At 40.4% G+C, this 21,864-nt stretch overlaps 1 protein-coding gene across 2 annotated transcripts; it reads left to right on the top strand.

The window, feature by feature from the left end:
• Positions 1-1,114: 1,114 nt before the first annotated feature.
• htr1d (5-hydroxytryptamine (serotonin) receptor 1D, G protein-coupled) lies at positions 1,115-20,754 on the top strand. Of its 2 annotated transcripts, none has more exons than XM_077558989.1 (2): positions 1,115-1,396; positions 16,453-20,754. In XM_077558989.1, exon 2 carries the CDS (start codon positions 16,979-16,981, stop codon positions 18,128-18,130), a length of 1,152 nt encoding a protein of 383 aa, XP_077415115.1. In that variant the 5' UTR covers positions 1,115-1,396; positions 16,453-16,978; the 3' UTR covers positions 18,131-20,754. The 2 variants fall into 2 exon arrangements, with proteins under 2 accessions (XP_077415115.1, XP_077415123.1); XM_077558997.1 differs by having other exon boundaries at positions 16,456-20,754.
• The last annotated feature ends 1,110 nt before the right edge of the window (positions 20,755-21,864 follow it).

Raw genomic sequence — 21,864 nt, forward strand, 5'->3', positions numbered from 1 at the left:
ACAGCAAAGACGCTTCCACATGAGTGTACTGGAAATCTTTCACGTATGTACTGTAGGAAAGATTCTATCTTTGCACAAACAAGCATATTTTCTAAATGACGAATGGGTGATGGTGACATAAATGTTCACTAGGCTTTTTATTTTAAAAATGTATTGATTTGAATTTTCCGTTAAATGACAAATATGAGACGAGAGATCAATGTTTTGTGTTAGTTTTTTTATTATTATTATTGAATGAATGAATAAAAATGTATTCCAGAACCAGGCAGGTCCATATCACAAAACAAAAGAACAATAACAGAATAAAAGCGAAGAAAGAAGGGGAGGAATAATAGTGATAAAAATAACAACAACAATGCGAATAGCAAAAAAAACAAACAAACAAACAAAAAAAAACAATACACTAATTAAACCACACTTTCCACAGTGTTCAATGTATACCATACTGGCATGTTCGCCAAAATCATTATTCTCAAAATAACTACATATGGATCAGATATAAACATTTTTTTTGGGGGGGGAGGGGGGGTGATATCAGCAATAACCTCCAGAGGGCGATAGTGAAGTCACAAATGCAAACAAAAGTATAAAGACTACACTAGAAAATACAAACACACTTGGGGGAAGGCAGGGATGTCCCCCCTTCCCAAAAAAAAGTAATGAAACAATTCTGGAACAAATGATCAAAATCTCTAAGATTTTGCAAAAAAATATTTATGTTCTCAGCTACTGTCATTTTCCTTGGAAACTATAGTGTTCTCTGAAGATTTTGGACGCTGGTCAGACTCACTCACTCACTCACTCACTCACTCACTCACTACTGTCTCTTTCAGGATGGTAACGATTCCGAGCGGTGTTCCACTTACATGCAGTCATAGAATGAATGCAACTAGTTGATGGCCCCCTCCATCATCAGACCAGCTGATGCAACCAGCTGGTAGATGCGCGCTCATCTCTTAATAATGAAAAAAAAAAACGACGCCGGAAACAACCTTCACGCCTCTACGAAGTTCGAACACTTGTGCACTTTGCCTCCACCTTAGAGGGAGGGGGGACGTCTTCTCTTCTGCGTGAGGAGGAGGGGGAGGGGGGGGGTTCACACGACGTGACGTTATCTTGTTTGGGTCAAGTTGACGCATGCAGGAGCGAGGAGCCGCGCAGCGACGTCAACATCTCCACGCCGTGAGATGCCATGTGGATCTCCATGCGTGATGATGGCGAGGCGAGCAGGACGCACACAAGATTCTGCGCGCCGGCCGGACGGACGGCGGTTTGTTCGTGCGTTTGCTCGGGACCGGCGTGCGTAATCTGGATTTCTCCGCTTCCCGGGATTCCCTGATTGGTTGGTTTGGTGGCTGGAGCATCCAGGAAGGCAGAAACTACCCCTCATAACATGGTGAGTGTTCATTGTTTTCATTGTATTGTTTGTTTTTTGGACGTTTGCACGTTTCGATTGGCATTACGCACAGTGCAAAAAAAATAAATGGCAGTTATTCATTTGTGTGTTACTGTGGTGAGGAAGGACACCTCATAACCTACTGGGACGTGTTCCTAATATTTTGGCGTCTTCATTTAGGTTATCCATGCATGCTGGAAACGGATCCCTATGCCACTTTTAAAAAAGTAATAACGCAATAAGAACATTGAGAACGAATAAAAAACTGTGCGTAATTAACGTACCGGTATTTGCTTTTTGTGCACTGAGGTGTTCCTAATATTATGGCTTTGGCTTTTTCACGAGAGGGACATTCTACAGTATTAGAACCTGACCTGTATTGTGCAGTGCACCTCTACGCCACTTAAAAAATAACCCCCACATATAAGCTATTAATAATAATGTAAAAGAAAGGCTAATAATATATATTTTTAAAAAGAGTATGTTATCTAATTTGTTAGGATTTATCTATAAAGGGAGGGTGTGTGATTTGTTTGGTCATAATGGTGTACCTAATGATTTTGTCTTTTTACCTTTCAAAAAGTAGCCCAATAGAAATCCGCTCAGATTTTTGCCTGATTGTTTTGGATGGAAGAATTATGTCGTCGCCAAAGTGACATAATCGTGAGACAATTGTTTGCTGCTCATTTCAATAATGCAGGAAACATATTAGAGAGCAACTTATACGTTTCATGACTGAGGGACACATTTGGAGATTCATTTGGTTGAGGTTAAGGGACTTTGATATGATCCAATGAGGATTTCTGCATATGAGTTTATCTGCTGTTTTATCATTTATCAGACGACCGAAGTTGAAGAACTCAATGAACAAAAAAGTAACTTTGCGATCTCTGCGATGCGCAAGTGACTTGTGGAAATGAAAGAGAATCGGTATGATGAAAAGTGCACTCAGTGCACTGTGCTGATGTTCTGCTCTCTCGCTTCTGGCTCAGTGGTGAACACAAATACATCAAAAGGCATGAGAACGACGGGAAAATCCTCGCAGTGCCGTGTCATGCACCCGCTGATAAATTGTTAATGACGCAGAGTCATGGAAATGAAATGGATTAGGAAATAGTTGAATAAATGAGGGGCTTTTCTCATTTGTAGCTTGCTATGCTAATTATACCAATCTGGCTTAATAATTAATACTGGAGGAAATTAATGCTGATATGGAGGATGGGAAAAACAAAGCGAAAGGTTTTTTTGCTCCACAAGGGATTTAGATGCTATAGAACTTAAAGCAGCTCGTGATTGCAAGGACGTGTGGCGTCGGAGGCTGCAAATCACCGAGATGGCTGTGATCACTCAGGGCCAGGTGAGGCTCAGAGTCAAGGGTGCCAAGAAACCCCATGAAGAATTACACGCAAATTCATCACGTTCAATCACCCACGGGATCATCTTTCAAAATGAAAGCTCCGAGGCAAGTGAAACTATTGCAGGATTTGCTTCAAACCAGCTAAGACTTCTGGCCAAGTTCAGCGGCATGAGAAAAATGAAAAAACAAAACAAAGCTATGTTAAAGGGGACGTACTATGAATGTTGCTTTAGGTTTAATTTCTTTTGGTATTTTGCTAGACTAGTGCAGACAGAAGAGGGCATTTGTGCGCCTTAGAGGGAGGGAATGCAGTCGACTCCCGACCAATCGAAGCGGCTCCTCCCCCCATAAATCCATTTCCCTGAAAAATGTATTCCGAAAAAATTCATCAAGAGTGCCAATGGAATCTTGGCTTTGTTCATTAGCAGGATTACAAAAAAAATAAAGATTGCTTCTGATAATTATTCATGTTCCCGGGTCAAAGTGACCCATGGATGGTATCCATGGATACAAATGTGACACATGGGTTGAAATAAAGAATTGTTGTTGTTGGTGAGCAGGGTTGCACACTAATAAAAACAGTGACACTTTTGAATAATTAAAAACACCGTCGGGTCAAAGTGACCCAGGGACATTTTTGTAGTTCTTAATAAATAAACATAACACACAGATTAAAACAAGTAAGGGATTTGGATTACACAAATGACTATACGCACCCCGGGTCAAAGTGACCCAGGGACATTTCTGCTGTTCTTGTCAAACAAACATAACATTAGGGTTAAACTTGACTTTCCCCAGCACAAAAATGAAGAAGTGCTCGTTTTTATGCCGAGTGTTAGCATGCTAGCTCCTGATAAGCAGCTTCAGACTTGATTGCTATTGGAATTTGTTGACGGTGTAACTAGTGGAGGTTTGTGTAACGGATGCCAGTTTGCAGAGGTGGGCGTTTTAATGGTAAATATTTCAAGGCAAACCGAACAGATTGTCATTCGTCGATTGCCCAGCTAAATTGGCGTCCATTAATATTTTCGTCATTCGTAAAATGGGCCGTCCATCATTGATGGATTGCTGAATTTATTGACGGATTGACAATTATATACATTGACGTTAATGCTAAATTTGTCACATTTTTTTAAGTTTCCGTCAATCGTCAACAAAATGGACATCCGTCATTGACGGATTGAGGGACCTTCCATCAATATCGATGGAATGCCCACCTCTGCCAGTTTGTGTTGTGCTGTACGTCAGTATAACCTCACGCCTTGGCGCTTACAAAGAGCATCAAGCGCGCTCTGCTCCCAAGCCAGTGATGTGGTGGCAGCGCAGGTTTGACACGTGTTACATTTGCAATAAATAATTGGTGACAAAATGCTGCTTCATCCTTTTGGATGTCACAGACGTGCTAAATAATTCAGAGTGCTTACAACTATTAGTGGCCACTGTTGTTACCAAATTAGCAATTAAAATGCTAATATCACATTTCTGCACTACATATTCATAGCAACTGTAACTAAGGAATGATGACATTCCATGCTTCTTGGCATCGTTATAACACCAGGGGTAGACATCATCCTCAGTGTTTTCTTTTTTTTATGTTGTTTGCTTATGGTCTGTCAGCGCAGGATAGCAATGAAACAAACGCGAGATAATTTTAGTGTCACTTTGTGTCTTGAGCGAGCGTCAAAACATGACTACAAACAACACTGTAACGCTTTGAGGTGCCTTTCAACAGTGGCGGCGGCGCATCGCTGGCCCCGTAGGCCTTCCTAAGTGTTTACAGTACTGTAGTCCGCACATGAGTTGGCTTGGAAGCAGCTGAGCAGATGGTGCCTAAAAAAGTCTGCCTTTGGGCTAGGAAACACACAAGCCGCCAGAGCATAGATGAGATGTTGTGAAGATGTGGCCATGTGATCAATAATACAGATGAAGATAAACTCATGGATAAGCGTGGCCCAGACAAAAGCTGTTCACAGCTGTACAATGGAGACAACAATTGTCAGTGCTGTGCTATTGAAAGCAGGCTGTTGTCATTTGTCACCGCAGTAATCATAACACCAGAGGCAAGTCGATGAAACAATGTAGAGTCTAGGTAAACACCGACGGCGGAGCGTCCACAAATTGAAAGTAAACAGTACGGAAAGGTCTGTTGCAGGTTCGTGATGCGGTTTATAAACTCCTGTTCCTATAATCGCATGTGACCACAGGGAACATGCGATTATTTTTTCCCGTATAACGTGTAATTGGACCTCCATTACAGTAGGTGGCAGTGGTGCACACATTGTCAGAGTGTGCAAGGCGTATTAGCTCCTGCAGAGAATTTTATTGACAAATGATAATATTTGTAGTCTCAGCGGACAGGTGAGGAGGAGGGTAGGATTGAAATTTTTTCTTCCTCCTTTTTTTGTAACAAAAAAAGCACTGGTTTAAATCAACAGGGTTGTAAAATGGTGGTTGGGTGTTTGGTTGAGGCTATAGATAGAGTTTGCTATACAGGTATGCTGATCTGACAGAAAGTAACACTAAATAGGATTTGAACCTTCAATTTATATTTTCATAATTCTGCTGATGAAACATTGACTTACAGCTAGATTAATGAAACCTTTGTCATGGCCTGAGCGGGTCTGTATCATTTTTACTGGCACTAAACAACGTTGAGGTGGATATATGTTACATGTGACCTCATTAGTCTAAACATGACATTCTGATTCACATTACATTTGTGGAATATAAATTATGAAGCAAAATCCAGCTATTTTTTTTTATCCATCTCAGGGGGCGGCCATTTTGCCACTTGCTGTCGACTGAAGATGACATCAATGTTGCTCAGGGCTCAGGCAACGACCAATCACAGCTCACCTGCTTTCTGAAGCTGAGCAGTGATTGGTTATTACCCGAGACCTGAGCAACTGTGATGTCATCTTCAGTCGACAGCAAGTGGCAAAATGGCCGCCCCCTGAGATGGATAAAAACGACTGGAATTTGCTCCACTAACACAATATTAACCAGAATACCATATTTAGACTAGTGGGGCTGCATGGAACATATTATTGTCAAAAAATAAAATAAAAATTGACTTCCCCTTGTAGAATAAATTGTCAAAAATCTGTAGGTTTATAGAGGTTAATATATTTGTGACAGGTTGAGTGTTCTCAAGAAGCCTAATCTTTGGTTAATTCATAGACAAAACAATTCAAGTCAGCCGTAAAATGAAATGTATCAAGCGGGGATCATGTTGTGTTTGCTAGCCACTCGATCACTTTGAAATTGAAAAGCATGAAACTTCTTAAACCTCCCCAAACATTTCTCTCCTGTGTTCCCATAATGAGAAGAACCCAACGCGGTGACTCATCCGTCGTTTGAAGTGATGCTTCACTGCGGTCTTCAGATCTTCACGGGAGTTTCCCTCTTCTCAGTGTAAAGTCATCCCAATTGAATTGGAGATACTCGCAGGATTATACACGTCATACATATTGTTTTTCTCCCTTTTTTTAAAAAAAAATAATACTAGTTCCTAATAATTTCTATAAAAAATAAACAAAGCATTTTGTGTACTAGGCGTTATGTGCTACTTATGCTCATTTTTGCGACCACAACTAATGATTTTGACACACATAAAGTCACAAACTGAAAATAGCCTAATATTTTGACCAACTATAAGCAGGTCTAAATTGTGGTGCAGGTGGTGTAACGGGATTTTGGTAAACAAAAGCAACTGGATCCTCAAAGATCAATGAAATGATTAGCATTTTTTCTGTATCTGACCAAGCACCTGGTTGAGAATGTGGAACAAATCCGGTTTAAGATGCCTGAACTGTCAAATTTAGTAGCTACAAGGACGTGAAGTTTCCTCAATGAGTTTATGCGCGTGTATCCCGATCCCCATTTCAGCTTCATTCTATAGTTTCACTTCTAATGAAGGTGTCCTAGATCTGTACTGGTACCTGCTCTACTTTCTAAGGGTCACGACCCTGCAGTAGAGTGAGGAATTTATGACGTGTAGGGTGGTGGAAAATATTATTTCTGAAGAACTGGGCTTTCATTTTAAGAAGGCAAGGAATACATTGTGACAGCGCTGATTTTTAATTAGCTTTATGCAAATACATGTCAGTAAAAGTTGTTGAGATCAAATTTGGCTAAGATATTATCTATGCCAGCATTAATAGGTCAGAAAAATTGGCAAACTTTGGCCAAAAGCAGCCCACGTCATCGCTTCTAGTAATACAAGATTTATGATTTGTTTTGATTTTTATTTATTTATGACTTGAATTGATTGCTTTTGGGCAGTGTGAAGACTAGCGGTAAGCACATGTGCGTCCCAGTTCTGAGGTCGGGGGGGATCGAACGCGGGTTTCGGCCTTTCCGTGTGAGGTTTGCATGTTCTCCTTGTACTTGCGTGGGTTTTCTCCGGAGACTCTCGGCTTCCTCACATATTCAGAAAACAAGCTTATAAGGTTCATTGAAGACTCCGAGTTGTGCTTAAGTGTGACTGTGAATGTGAATGGATGCTTGTCTATATGTGCTGTATAACGTTGTGATTCCTGTGTTTGTACTTTGTGACTCTTTTGTGGGAAAACTTACCTGACACACATTTACTTACACCAACATTACTCTATATAAGAGTCAAAGGGTGCTTGCTAGCTTCAAGATGTTAATTTGTCATTCCCAGTTGAAGATTACTATAACATGAACTCCTGAAAAAATAAAATTAACCAATGTATATTTATACATAATGATTTTGACACACATAAAGTCACAAACTGAAAATAGCCTAATCTTTTGACCAACTATAAGCAGGTCTAAATTGTGGTGCAGGTGGTGTAACGGGATTTTGGAAAACAAAATCAACTGGATCCAGAAATGTTTAACAAAACAATAAAATTTGGTCTCGCAAATAGCCGCTAACATATCATGCAAAACAGCATAGGCAGGCTAACGCAGATTAGCATAGATGCTATTGTTATTAGATCATCAAAAGAAGTCAATGGCGACAGTCTTGGATTCTCAAGTGGATTTTTGCTGCACAACCAGTTCAGTGTGTACCCCCGCCTACCGCATGAAGGCACCTGGGATGGGCTCCAGCACCCCCCGCGACCCTTGTGAGGAATAAACTGTTAAGAAAATGGATGGATGGATTTTTGCTGCACTTGTTTATAATTTCTGTTCTTCAATTCAGTATTGGCTCTTTGCAGTCGAGGAACTCAGTGAGGGTGAAGGTCTGAAAATTTAAAACATAACAGTCGGGCCAAAATGTGAACAACTTGCTAAAATACATTTTCTAACAAAGGCACCCGCAAAATAAATTACTTGGTTGTGTAATTTCACCCTTGGTGGGAAGGCAATCCAGAGACTCACTATTTTTATACTAGCAATTAAAAAGTTGCCCCGTTTATTAGTTGGAATGATGGTTCGGTTTGGAACCGTTAAAATGTGACAGTAACGTCTGGCGTAGCCAAAGAGCCGCATGTGGCTTGCCAGGTGCGTTTCATCCACCTGTGCTTTACACCGCAGGCACACTTTGACTTTTACCTCAAAGGCTTAAATTAGCATATCCACAAAAATATAGCCAAACAAAATATTTTCTTCTACTAGCATTTGCATGTGTACGTGGGCGGATGGTTGGGGGGGGTGGCGCAGATAGTGCATGTGCGTGTAGGCCTACGCAGCTCGGGAAGAACACCTACTCGCCGTGCTCCAGGGCACCTGCAAACCAACATGGATCTACCAAAAGCCCCCCACAGCTCGTTTAAAAAAAAATAAGAATAAGAAATGTTTTATGTCATTCCAAAAAGGTTATTATTGAATTATTTTCAAGGGGACATGTGGAAATTTGACCACCAAATTATCTTTTTGACTACTTTTGAAAATTACAGAAATTGCAGAAATTGTACACGCGAGCCTAAGCGCATTACTAGGCACCGTTTTAGCATGGTGTTAAATATAATAAAGATGATGATGGTAATAATTAATTTCTACATTGAATAACAGGGTCCAATGTGCACTCTAGTCATATTTATGAATGAAATACAATAACATCCACCTCACTATAGCAAAGCACGGAATCTGCCTTAAATCATAGTAAGCAACACCACCTGCACCACAACTTAGACCTGCTCTGAGCTGGTCTGAAGTCCAGTGGACTTTCAGTCACCAAATTTTCAGGTGCACAATGGGCATGTAAGAGCCCACCATGGCGCAGTGTGGTCTGCCAAATTAGAAATGGAGATTTAGTGTAGAGTAGTTGTTTCACAACCTTGAGTTTGTGATGCTACGTCGTCAGTTGGTGAATGAGCAGTCAAAATGTAAAGTGCGTTGAGGGCTTTTTAAGGTAAAAAAAAAAATAAAATAGCGCCATATGGTGAAGTACCTAAAATCCATTTTCAATTTTTTCTTTTTCTTTTTCTTTTTCTTTTTTCTTTTTTCTTTTTTTCTTTTTTTCTTTTTTTCTTTGGAGAGCTCAGTATTGTTCATTCTGTAATTTTACCGATTTGACATGACATTATCATTGCTCTCTTTTTTTTTTTTGTGCGTGCGAGTGTGTGTGTGTATTCATTAGTTCACCTAAAACCTATTAAAAAATCCCATACCGTTCACCTAAACCGAACACTTCCAGGCAGAGTCGTGAGGCCGTCAGGAGACCCGAGGAAGGACCAAAGAAAAATCAATTTTCTATACCAGTGTACACTGGTCACCAGCACCAGCCAATCAAATTCATTCCTAAGGACAATTTGGTGTCTTCTTAACCTAGCATGTGTTTTTGGAATGCGAGATATTCTGAGCCAGTTTTTTTGTTAGTTTTTCTTTCATTTTTTTCAGACCTTGACAGGTAAACAGAATTTTAAGTTGGAGTTATATTTTCTTTAACCTTGAGGCTACACTTTGCCATACAAATAGTCTTGGAGGGTTCCAACACTTCTACTAATCTATATTTTATGCGTCCATTCTTCTCCGCAAGCTTGCTTGAAAAAAACAAAAACAAACAAACACTACTACTGTATATCACGGCGTCAAGCAGCACGGGTGTGGAAAGTAAGCATGTTTGTTAACGGGACACTTGGCACAGATAGAATGTTAAATAAAAGTGGACATCTGGCTCATAAAGAGACGCTCCAATGCTCAGCTGGCATGTAAAAGTCTGACTTTGTGTAACCTTTGCTCCAGCAGCGACGTGACTCTGTTTCATATTTACACCCTTCCAATGCGGAACAGTTTATCCCGGCAGCTACTAATGACTTTGCTGTCTAATGCTGTCATACTCGATATCTAACAGCAGTTTTGATGCTTGTTTTCAATGAAACTCCTTTTTTCTTTTCTGCGTGACATTTGGCCACCTAATTATCGAGGGTCGTCAATACAGTGAAACCTTTAACAAAATCCATTTTTGGATCATTGGTGACTTTTATTCTTATAGGAAATCATTTAGATGAAATGAATCTGTCAGGGTCAAATTGTCACAATCATTAAACTTTTATTAGCTTTATAGGCTATTGTTTCAAATGTAAAAAATAACCACGTCAAAATATACTAGATTGCGAATTATCTGCGCATAATGTAAGATCATTTTTTTTAGACTCCACATTTTAATTAATCTGATAAACTGATTATTTGGTAGGTGCTGCTGTTTTGGCTAACTATGCCAATTAAATTTGTGAGGAAATTACAAGATCATCATTTATTCGGTATACTGTACACTTTTTGTAACATTTTTTTTAGGTGATGTGCCATGAGATTTTTCTGTTGGTAAATATGTTCCTTTTCTCAATACAGAAAAGGAAACACTATATTAGAGTGACAAACACTATTTGAGGAAATTCTGTCTAGCACTGTTTTAAGTAGGGATAGCCGAGTACTGATGGCAGGTATCGGTATCGGGCCGATACCCTGGCTTTATTTCAAGGTAACAGTTCTCGCGAGGCGGATGCCAATAACGGCTGCCTTCTTGTATAATTACAGTACTCTAAATTAATAATAATTAAAGTATTTATTTAAAAATACATGTTTGAATTGCATAATAATTAGGTTACCTAATTGTATACGATAAATATACTGCCATGTAAAAAAATAAAGTAATTATACTTTATTAATACTAAATACATAAACCTGAGGATTATGCATTTCAAATAAATAGGCTTTATTAGACTAATGAATATGCATAATAAAAGTGTTATTTGGTAGATTTGTGTTAAAATTATCAAAAAATAAGTAAATGGGAATTTGTAATGTAAAAAAATTACATAAATCTTCAAAGTTAGGCTTGAATATTTCTGTGAGTGTGCCCTCGGGCTCGCATTGTGAACGTCACAGCTCATCTGTTTCCTAGCTTTGGTGACGTACCTAATGTAGTGGCCCAATATTGCTTAATTGTTAAACAGTCTCCTGACTCCCATTAAGTTTTCATCCATTTTCCCCAGCATCAGCTGTGTTTCTCCTTTGACATATCCTTCGTCAACACACACACACACACACACACACACACACACACACACGCACACACACACACACACACACACACACACACACACACACACACTCATTAGAGCCGTATCCAGCTAGCGTTTAGTGCGCGCTCCAGTCAACAGCAGACAGGCGCTGACAGACGAGCGGCGATGGCTCTACCTCCGCTGAGTTAAATCAATTAGCCGGCCTCCAGCGGGGGCCATGCGGCGTTTCCAAGTCCGCCTGGTTCACGGGGTGAGTCGCTGGTTCACTGTGTGCTTCGAACACATTACTGGCCAGCATCTGCTGGGACTTGCGCCAAGTCTGAAAGGAGAAGTGAATTGGATTTCTCATGAATGGGGGCTGTGATGTATTGCATAGTACAGTGGATACATTGGGCTTGGAAGTAGTAAGGGCTTCCTGGTTTGGGATCTGCCCCTGTGTCATTTAATTTGAAAGCCAGATGGAGGAACTAATGTGTTTTCACGCAAGCAGTATCCAGCCCAATTTCAGCAGGGCCTGTTCTTGATTGGAAATCTTTTCCTCTCATCCATTCATTACCAGCCTCATTATCTCATTGTCCCGTAAAACCAGAGCACAAGGAGATAAGCCTTGTGTTTGACTTGACTGATATGTAAACAGATAGGCCATTCCGCCATCTATCACATGTGATGAAGGTGAGACTGGAATACAAACGTACCTCAAAGGTCCAGCGCAATCTAGTATGGGAATCAGGCACATCACCCGTTATTTCTTCCATTTCAGTGATCGTTTTCCTCCATGGCAGAAAACTACTAATATTACTAAACAACTAAACAACGCAAATTTAAAATAGCAACAACATCTCTATTCATAACACCCTGAATATAATTCAGTTTCACAATCAAACATTGTTTGCTTCACCTTCTGTTCAGTGTCAAGGTGCATTTTGTGAAACACACTGCGTCACTCTAATGATCTTAAAGTAAACACTGCTTTTAAGATTGTCAGCCTGGTACAGATTGCTCATCCCCATGACTGTATGCCCAACAATTTGGGAATTCGCGCTCAGGGTGCTGTTGTCTCACCAAAGTAAAAAAAAAAATAGGTAACCACTGGTAGAAAGCAAGTATTTTCCTATAGGAAATGAAAAACTCAATACAATCAAAGTTTCAGTATCTATCTATCTATCTATCTATCTATCTATCTATCTATCTATCTATCTATCTATCTATCTATCTATCTATCTATGCTATCTAGCCTAGGTAGCTAAGCTATCTATGCTATCTAGCCTAGGTAGCTAAGCTAACTATGTATGCTATCTAGCCTAGGTAGCTAAGCTATCTATGTATGCTATCTAGCCTAGGTAGCTAAGCTATCTATGTATGCTATCTAGCCTAGGTAGCTAAGCTATCTATGCTATCTAGCCTAGGTAGCTAAGCTAACTATGTATGCTATCTAGCCTAGGTAGCTAAGCTATCTATGTATGCTATCTAGCCTAGGTAGCTAAGCTATCTATGTATGCTATCTAGCCTAGGTAGCTAAGCTATCTATGTATGCTATCTAGCCTAGGTAGCTAAGCTAATCTATCTAGCCTAGCTTGCTATGCTAGGTAGCTAAGCCATCCATCCATCCATTGGATTGATTGGACAAAGAAGTCTCCATACAAACAGTTGTCACAGCAGCCACAAAAAGCCAAAGAAAAAGCAAAATGCAGCCAAGAAGTCAATCCTTTGGTGCTCTCTGAGCAGAGGTTTCATTTGGTTTGCTGGCCGTTTCAAATGTCTTTTATTGAATATTTTCCCTAAAAGTTTGGTCACAACTCTCAAATTGTTGAGCATACAAGCTCCCCTCGACTTTTCATGTTTTTACAAGACTACGGGAGTCAGACAAAATACTTTTCACACAGAGAGCAGATAGCGAAAAGATGAAACAAAGATCAGCGAGAGTCTCGTAATCCAGGATTTGCATTTGAGTCTCTGTATCAGTATAAATATCTGATTTCCAGTGTGGACCACTTTTGCCGACATACGGCGTATTCACACACACATATATCTTTTCTTTTTCTTCTTTTTTTTTTTTACCTGTCCCCCATACGCCATCCCACCCGCCTTGGAGATTAGTTCCTGAGAGAGAACATACATCAGCACCCCCCACCCCCCCCCCCCCCCCACTCCCATCATTGATGATTGCTTGAAAATATTTACTACCATGTAGGATCCCTGGCGGAGAAAAGGTTGGAGACCACTGCTCTAAATCATCCGTAGATGTGAACATGAGCATGAGTAGTTTGTCTTAGATGTGCCCTGGACACAGCCTGTTCGAACCTGTCCCTTCAGGCGGGAAGCAACGGTCTATTTGGACTATAGCCTCACGCACAATGAACAGCTTCTTCCCTTCGGCTATCAGCGCAACTCATAAACGCACACACACACACTCACACAAAAAAAAAAATGTATTACCTTAACTTCACACCTACACCTGATGTCTTTTGCGCCTTGTTTATTTTCTTGCTTATACCTTTTTTTGTTGTTGTTGTTACCAGTTATTTGTCATGTTGCATGTCGGGGAAAAAAAAAATCCTAATTGTGAATCCACCTTTCACTAACAATGGCGGTAAAATCGATTCTGATTCTGGTGATCGGTGACCTCTCACCCAATGTCAGCTCTAGCTCTCCATGACCCCAATAAAGACCAGCATGAAAGAAAATGGATGTAATGAGAATTTCTCTTTCCAATTGCTTCCACACAATTAACTCATTCACTGCCATTGACAGCAATAGACGTCAAAAATTAATTAGAACTATTTCTATTAGTTTAACATTTTTTGTCCATTCTTGTTAACAAGAGTATGAAAGCCTAGATTTTTTTTGTACATTTAGAACACATATAAAAATTTGTGATTAATCGTGAGTTAACTAGTGAAGTCATGCAATTAATTACGATTACAAATTTTAATCGCCTGTGCCCCTAATTTTTAATAATAGTTTATTTTAATTTATTGTTTAGATTTTTAATTATCTTAACTAAAAAAATAATAATTAAGAAAAGATTATTAAAAATTAGGGGCATCAGGCAATTACAATTTTTAATCGTAATTAATCGCATGACTGCACTAGTTAACTCACGATTAATCACAAATTTTATATCTGTTCTAATACAATAAAAAACGATCTAGGTATTCATACTCTTCTTAACAAAAGTGGGAAAAATGTTAAACTAATAGAAATAGTTCAAATGAATTTTTGACGTCTATAGCCGTCGATGGCAGTGAATGAGTTAAGCATGAGCACACGTCGTGATAAAGTATGTAACATGACTTGAAACTGAATTGGTGTTGATCAGGAAAAAAAACAAGGCCAACGATCACTGGGCCTTAATTCCAATTCAATAAGAAATTAAAACCGTGTTCTGACAGGCCAGTCTTCTGCTTTTATCTCTCTATTCCGTCCTTTTGTTTCCAAATCTTTTGTGAATAGCCTTAAGATGGCTGTGGACAACAAATGGGGAGAATAAGAGCTAGTTTTGAAAAGCCGCTGGCGCACAATTCTATTCCTACATCTCGCCACCTGCCACCTTTATTGTGGATCCAGAGTGCCTGTAATGGGCAACAATAGAGTTGGACAAGAATCGCGTGCAATTGTATTCCCTCGGGAATGAAGAGTGTCGGCTAAAAGATGCTGTTGTCGAGATGAAATGCCACTGAAAGAAATCAATGCACGATCATAACGCAGGTTAATATTTAAAAGGCTGTTTGTAGAGGCTCGATCCACAAGGAAATGCCACCAGAGGGTCAGGTTTTTGAATCCTGATCCTGTTCAAATCAAGTACAATGCGTTCAATAATACATCATAGCATAGCATGTGATATTTGAGCAACCGATTAAAGAACAGAGCAATCTGATTGGTTGCTACGTGAATACTGTGATTCCGACTTTCCATAAATGACATGGACGCATATTTTTGCTTTTGTTTGTAACATATGCAAATGTTCGGCAAAATGTTTTGGACCGCATCACAATCCAGCAAAATTAAGAACGGCTTCCTCAAAGCCACAATTGGGGAAACAAGTTGATAACAAAACAGTCAAAAAGTCACACTTGCTGGGTAGGAAAAAAAGCGCCAACTGTTTGTATACTAGCAATTATAATTTACTTCTCCATAAAATGTCTGCTTTAACCCTTTCCTCAACACAAATCAATAATTCTTCAATTATGTGTATTTTTCTGAATTTTTATTCTTTTTTTGTTGTTGTTGTATTTTTAGTTATTTTTTTCATATTTATTGAAATATTTTTTTTTAGGACAGAAAAAATATTAATGAAAAAAACAGAATCCTTTTCTTTGGTCCTTCCTCGGGTCTCCTGACGGCCTCACGACTTTGCCTGGAAGTGTTCGGTTTAGGTGAACGGTATGGGATTTTTTAATAGGTTTTAGGTGAACTAATGAATACACACACACACACACAAGCACGCACACACGCACTTACACATTCTCACCCAAATACAAAAAAAATAAAAATAAAAAAGAGAGCAATGATGATGACATGTCAAATCGGTAAAATTACCGAATGAACAATACTGAGCATTCCAGAGAAAACAAAAAACAAAAACAGAATCCCCCCGGAAAAAACAAACATTAATTAATTTCAAAGGTTCCTCACCCCTACAAAAAAATGACTCCAAAAAAACTGGAGTTTTTTTCCCCCCCATGTGAATGCGATATGCTTCCGTACCATAGCGACTATTTCTATCTTCATTTCATCTGTGTTGGCGTCCAGCAGAATGCCTTTGATTGACTTCTACATGACCAAAACGTGTTAAAAATGTTAAATCATTCCTTTTGAAACGTATCCAAATAGCTAAACTGACTATCTACGGTCCTACCCGCAATATTCTAAGGATTATTGTGCTTTTTATGCGTTGTTATTCTACTGATTGGTTGAACTAAAGGGTTAAAAAAAGCCAGTAAAGTCATCAAATTGGGTTTGGAGGTTTTTGCGTTTGTGGTCAATTACGCTGCGATTAGTTCCATTAAGACTAAAATCAGTCGAGCTGAAGTGAACATACATTAACCTTGCAAGGAGCGAGCAGAGTAAATAAATGAAGCTGGCTGTGGATGAGTGTGTGTGTGTGTGTGTGTGTGTGTGTGTGTTGAATCCCAACGATCCATTTACAGGTCGAGGTTGGTCATGATTCATGCGGATGTTTTTGTTTGTTTGTATATGGAAGCAGGAAGTGATGATGGTGAGATGTAATTTAATGCAAACTACTTTTGTCTCCCATGCAGAAGAAGACGTACGGGGCAAGCCTCGACTCGGATCACGTAACTGTTGATCGCCTTCACGCGGACCCCGGCGAGAGATAACGGCCCGACGACAAGCCGAGCCGCGTATCCGCCGTCATCATCTTACCGCACGCAGCGCGGCGCCTCGCCTTATTGAAACGGAGGAGCCCATTAAAGTGGTCGATAGATACGAAGGTTCGGCGTTGAGGTGTTGTTGCCGGCCGGCCGCGAGCTTGGAGATGAGATAAGAGGAGTGGGAAGAAGAAGAGGAACAAAAGTGGCCATCTGACAGAAGCGGAATACAAATGAGGATCCATCGCTCCCGCTGCGATGTAAGCCGGGCACAATCGATATTAAAAAACTGAAATGGACGAATAAGTCGGCTTCAATTACACGACCATTAACTGGGAAAACGGAATGATGGGATTAGACGTTAGGGTCTGGTTGGTATGAAAAACAAGGCATGGGGGGGGGGACTTAACCATGCGCTCATGAGGCTCTTCTAAAGCCGGCGAGGATCACAAACAAGATGGAGGTCGACAACAGCTCGCTGGACTACTTCGCCAGCAACATCACGGAGATTCCCGACCCGACTGCCGCCGCCCCCTACTGGAGCGACGCCTCAATTTTAGGCTTCCAGATCTCCCTGTCCGTTCTCCTGGGTGCGGTGACCTTCGCCACGGTGCTGTCCAACGCCTTCGTCATCGCCACCATCTTCCTGACCAGGAAGCTGCACACGCCCGCCAACTTCCTGATAGGCTCCCTGGCGGTCACCGACCTGCTGGTGTCCATCCTGGTGATGCCCATCAGCATCGTGTACACGGTGAGCAAGACCTGGTCGCTGGGGCAGATCGTGTGCGACATCTGGCTGTCGTCCGACATCACCTTCTGCACGGCGTCCATCCTCCACCTGTGCGTCATCGCCCTGGACCGCTACTGGGCCATCACGGACGCGCTGGAGTACTCCAAACGCCGCACCATGCGCCGCGCCGGGATCATGGTCGGAGTAGTGTGGGTGATCTCCATATCGATTTCCATGCCTCCGCTCTTCTGGCGGCAGGCCAAAGCCCACGAGGAGCTGACGGAGTGCTTGGTGAACGCCGATCAGATCTCGTACACCCTCTACTCTACCTTCGGGGCGTTCTACGTTCCCACGGTGCTTCTCGTCATCCTCTACGGACGGATTTACGTGGCGGCGCGCTCCCGCATCTTTAAGATGCCCACGTCGTCCGGGAAGCGCTTCACCACGGCGCAGCTCATCCGGACCTCGGCGGGCTCCTCGCTGTGCTCTCTCAATTCCTCGTCCAACCAGGAGGGGCACCTCCAGGAAGGACACGCCCACTCGGGGACGGGGAGCTCGCCGCTCTTCATGAACAGCGTGAAGGTGAAACTGGCCGACAGCGTGCTGGAGAGGAAGCGGCTGTGCGCGGCCCGCGAGAGGAAAGCCACCAAGACGCTGGGCATCATCCTGGGCGCGTTCATCGTGTGCTGGCTGCCCTTCTTCGTGGGAACGCTGGTCACGGCCATTTGCAAAGAGTGCTGGTTTCACCCGGTGCTCTTTGACGTCTTCACCTGGCTGGGATACCTCAACTCGCTCATCAACCCGGTGATCTACACCGTGTTCAATGACGAGTTCAAGCAGGCCTTCCAGAAACTCATCAAGTTCAGACGATTCTCCTGAAGAGCAAACAAGCTCGTGGAAAATTGTTTCATTAAGTATCATTAAGCTCATGTAAATGTTCCATCTGGTGAACAATATGATTGATGTTTTTATTTTTTACACCCAACTGCTCAGTGCCATACCACGCCAGATATCAACGGAAAGACTTGCATGCGGAAAAAGTCACAACTATGATATTCTAGAAAACATGAAGAACGATGATTCATTCAGCAGGGATGTGCACTCACTGGCCACAACATTAGGTACACCTGATCTTTTTATTTTTTTTAATTTATTTTTTTTATGGAGAGCTCAGTATTGTTCATTCGGTAATTTTACCGATTTGACATGTCACCATCATTGCTCTCTTTTTTTTATTATTATTATTATTATTTTATTTTTTTTGTATGTGTATGTGCGTGTGTGTGTATTCATTAGTTCACCTAAAACTTATTAAAAAATCCCATACCGTTCACCTAAACCGAACACTTCCAGCCAGAGTCGTGAGGCCATCAGGAGATCCGAGGAAGGACCAAAGAAAGGAAAGGTACACCTGATCTTTTTTTTTTTTTCCTGGAGAGCTCAGTATTGTTCATTCGGTAATTTTACCGATTTGACATGTCATCATCATTGCGCTCTTTTTATTATTTTATTATTATTTTTTTTTAAATGTGCATGTGCGTTTGTGCGTGCATGTGAGTGTGTTTGTATTCATTAGTTCACCTAAAACCTATTAAAAAAATCCCATACAGTTCACCTAAACTGAACACTTCCAGCCAGAGTCGTGAGGCCGTCAGGAGATCCGAGGAAGGACCAAAGAAAGGAAAGGTACACCTGATCTTTTTTTTTTTTCTGGAGAGCTCAGTATTGTTCATTCGGTAATTTTACCGATTTGACATGTCATCATCATTGCGCTCTTTTTATTATTATTATTATTATTATATATATTTTTTTAATATGTGTATGTGCGTTTGTGCGTGCGTGTGAGTGTGTGTGTATTCATTAGTTCACCTAAAACCTATTAAAAAAATCCCATACAGTTCACCTAAACCGAACACTTCCAGCCAGAGTCGTGAGGCCGTCAGGAGATCCGAGGAAGGACCAAAGAAAGGAAAGGTACACCTGATCTAATGCAGCACTTTTCACAAGCAGCTTGAAAAAATAAATACAGAAGCAATTCCACAAAAAGATTGAGGTCAAATGTTTCTATATGAGATTCTATATAAAAATTTCAATTTAAAGATTCTGTAAAATGAATTCAGAGATTTGTTTCCAAATGCAGGCAGTCCTCGAGTTGTACGTGACATACATCGTTTCGACTTCACGGCCCCCCGTGCCTCGTCCTTCGTTCGTAGCACCTTCTTTTTCGTTAATTTCCCACAATAATCACGCCATTTTGAAGTTATTTAGAATTGTGTTGTTGTTACCTCCAACGGACGTCCATCGCGTCACATTTCCTAGCTCCGTGCGGAAACATGAAATATTGATTCCGGCTCTTCTGGGTCGCGCAAATATGTTTTTTTTAAAATTACCGTACAACGTATTTTGATGTAAATATCAGGCTTTACCGTTGAAATACGACTTGAGTTGAAATTTGGGTTACATCGCCAGCGTAGGAACGGAACTCTGCCGTAACTTGAGGACTCCCTGTACATTATGCATGGTTGAACTACAGTATGCAGTACTGGATCGTAAAACTGGTCAACTAAACTTTTGGCCTGTTGGACCACATCTAACTATTGGCGCAGGTAGCGTAACGCGATTTTGATGGATTTAAAGGAACAGGCAGACTGATTCTGTCCCCTGCAGACGTGTAATGATGTCATCTACTTCAATGATAAATACATCATCTGGCCGTGGAGGTCTGCTTGCAAAAGTTGTACTTTGCGCGCTTCTACCGAATCACTTCCTTCTTCCGTCTTGCCAAGGACCGTACCTCTTGTGGGCCAATTTTACAGGAAATGAAAGGTGCTTCTTTGACTGATGGTCAATTAATCCGTGTAAAATGTCCATTTCTATCTGTGCTAAGGTGAAAGTATCAGCGAAAATACCAAAACCCAGTCTAACCTGCCCCTATGGAGATTGAGGCTCCTCAGCGGTTATCTGGCGCTAGTTACTTAATTACATGGCCCGTTTCTTCCCAGGATGCCACAATTTATGGAACAGCATCGAGACTTGTTTCTAGGGACGGGCGAGTATTGGGCCGATACCCGGCCTTATTTCAAGGTATGAGCTGATACCTGTATCGTCCCCCTCTTGTGGCCCTTTAACTATCAGGAAAAAAAAAAGAGATATAGAAGAATAGAAAATTGCCATTAACTTCATGCAATTTTAAGGAAAAATGCTATATTGCAATATAGGTATTTTAAAAATGATCTGCCATTATTGTTTTGGGGATTTAAAAAAATATATATTTCCAATGGATGCAGCTCTTGTAGATATACGATTTCTCAAGTAGGTGTACCTAATGGAGTGGCCGGTGAGCAGAGTGACTGGACGCAATCCAGCTTTGGGAAGTGCTTAAAGCCATCAAATGTATCCGTCTCCGTGTTGTACAGTACTGTATTCTGCTGCTGCTCTTGTATGTTTTCTGTGGTACAGTAAAGTACTTACCTTAAAAGGTTCAGTAAACTGCTCTTCATATATGCTCTTGTGTGCACTTGAAAGTGTTTGTGTGTGTGTGTATAAGAGGCGGCGGCTTGATTGAAATGTATGCAGGGAGCACCGTGGAGTGTTTGACATTTGTTTAAGCGCAGGCTTGCCTTGTTATAACGTCAACTTAAAGGGGAAAAGGTGTTACTCAATAAAAGAGATTACAGTTCAAAAAAAAAGAAAGAATACCGGTAAAAAAAAAAAAAAAAAAAAGGCATGCTCACCATTCAGAGCACATGAACAGATTGCTTTTTTTTTTTTTTTTTTTTTTTTTTTTTTAGGAGAACAGATTGCTGGATATGGACAGAACAATACAATTACATATGGGGAATATTAAGATCGTTTTGCATTACTGTTGAGAATCTGCATCAAATAATTGAATAATGAAATTACATTGCTCTCAATTTTATTTTTGGATTAGTACAAGTGCATTTTTGGAATGATATTTTGTAGTAACATGTCACTTTCATCATTTGTTTCATCATTATTCAAGACGTATAAATGATTTTAAATCAAGGTTGTATTAGGTAAATAGGTAATTTTTGTTTGTTTGTTATTAAGCCCCCTGTGCAATACCCTCTTTGATTTGGGATTTTTGTGAGTGTGTGTGTGTTATTGATGAGGTTTGTAGTACTCCATATATTAACAAAAAAATAATTCTAATACTAAAACTAATCAAATCTAAACTAAAATGAGACATTCAAAAATGTAAAATACAAATGTATTTAACCAATAAAAACTAAATCTAATACGAAAACTAAACTTAAATGAGGGCATTTAAAAAAAAAAAAAAAAAACGAATATAATTTACAAACCTGCACTAAAAGCGGATTAAAACTAACTGAATCTAAAAAACAAAAGTCAAAATGAAATAAATACAAACTACAATGACAAATCTAGCATCACTATGACCGTGGTATTTGAGAGTAACACGATCCATAGCAAGAAGCAAAACATTTCTTGACACCGTTCTTTTCTGTGTGAGGCTCAGACAAAAAAAATCAGTCATGCGTTGAGCGTATTTATAAGAACGCGCCCTCTAAAAAAAAAAAAAAAAGTTGATCTCAGCATATGACCCCAAACAATGTGAGTTCAAATGACAA

This window comes from Vanacampus margaritifer, chromosome 1 (assembly GCF_051991255.1).
Source record: "Vanacampus margaritifer isolate UIUO_Vmar chromosome 1, RoL_Vmar_1.0, whole genome shotgun sequence".
Taxonomy (NCBI): domain Eukaryota; kingdom Metazoa; phylum Chordata; class Actinopteri; order Syngnathiformes; family Syngnathidae; genus Vanacampus; species Vanacampus margaritifer.

What these genes read in the sequence shown, in the direction of transcription:
- htr1d (XM_077558989.1), top strand. Translation starts at nt 16,979, where the DNA reads ATGGAGGTCGACAACAGCTCGCTGGACTACTTCGCCAGCAACATCACG.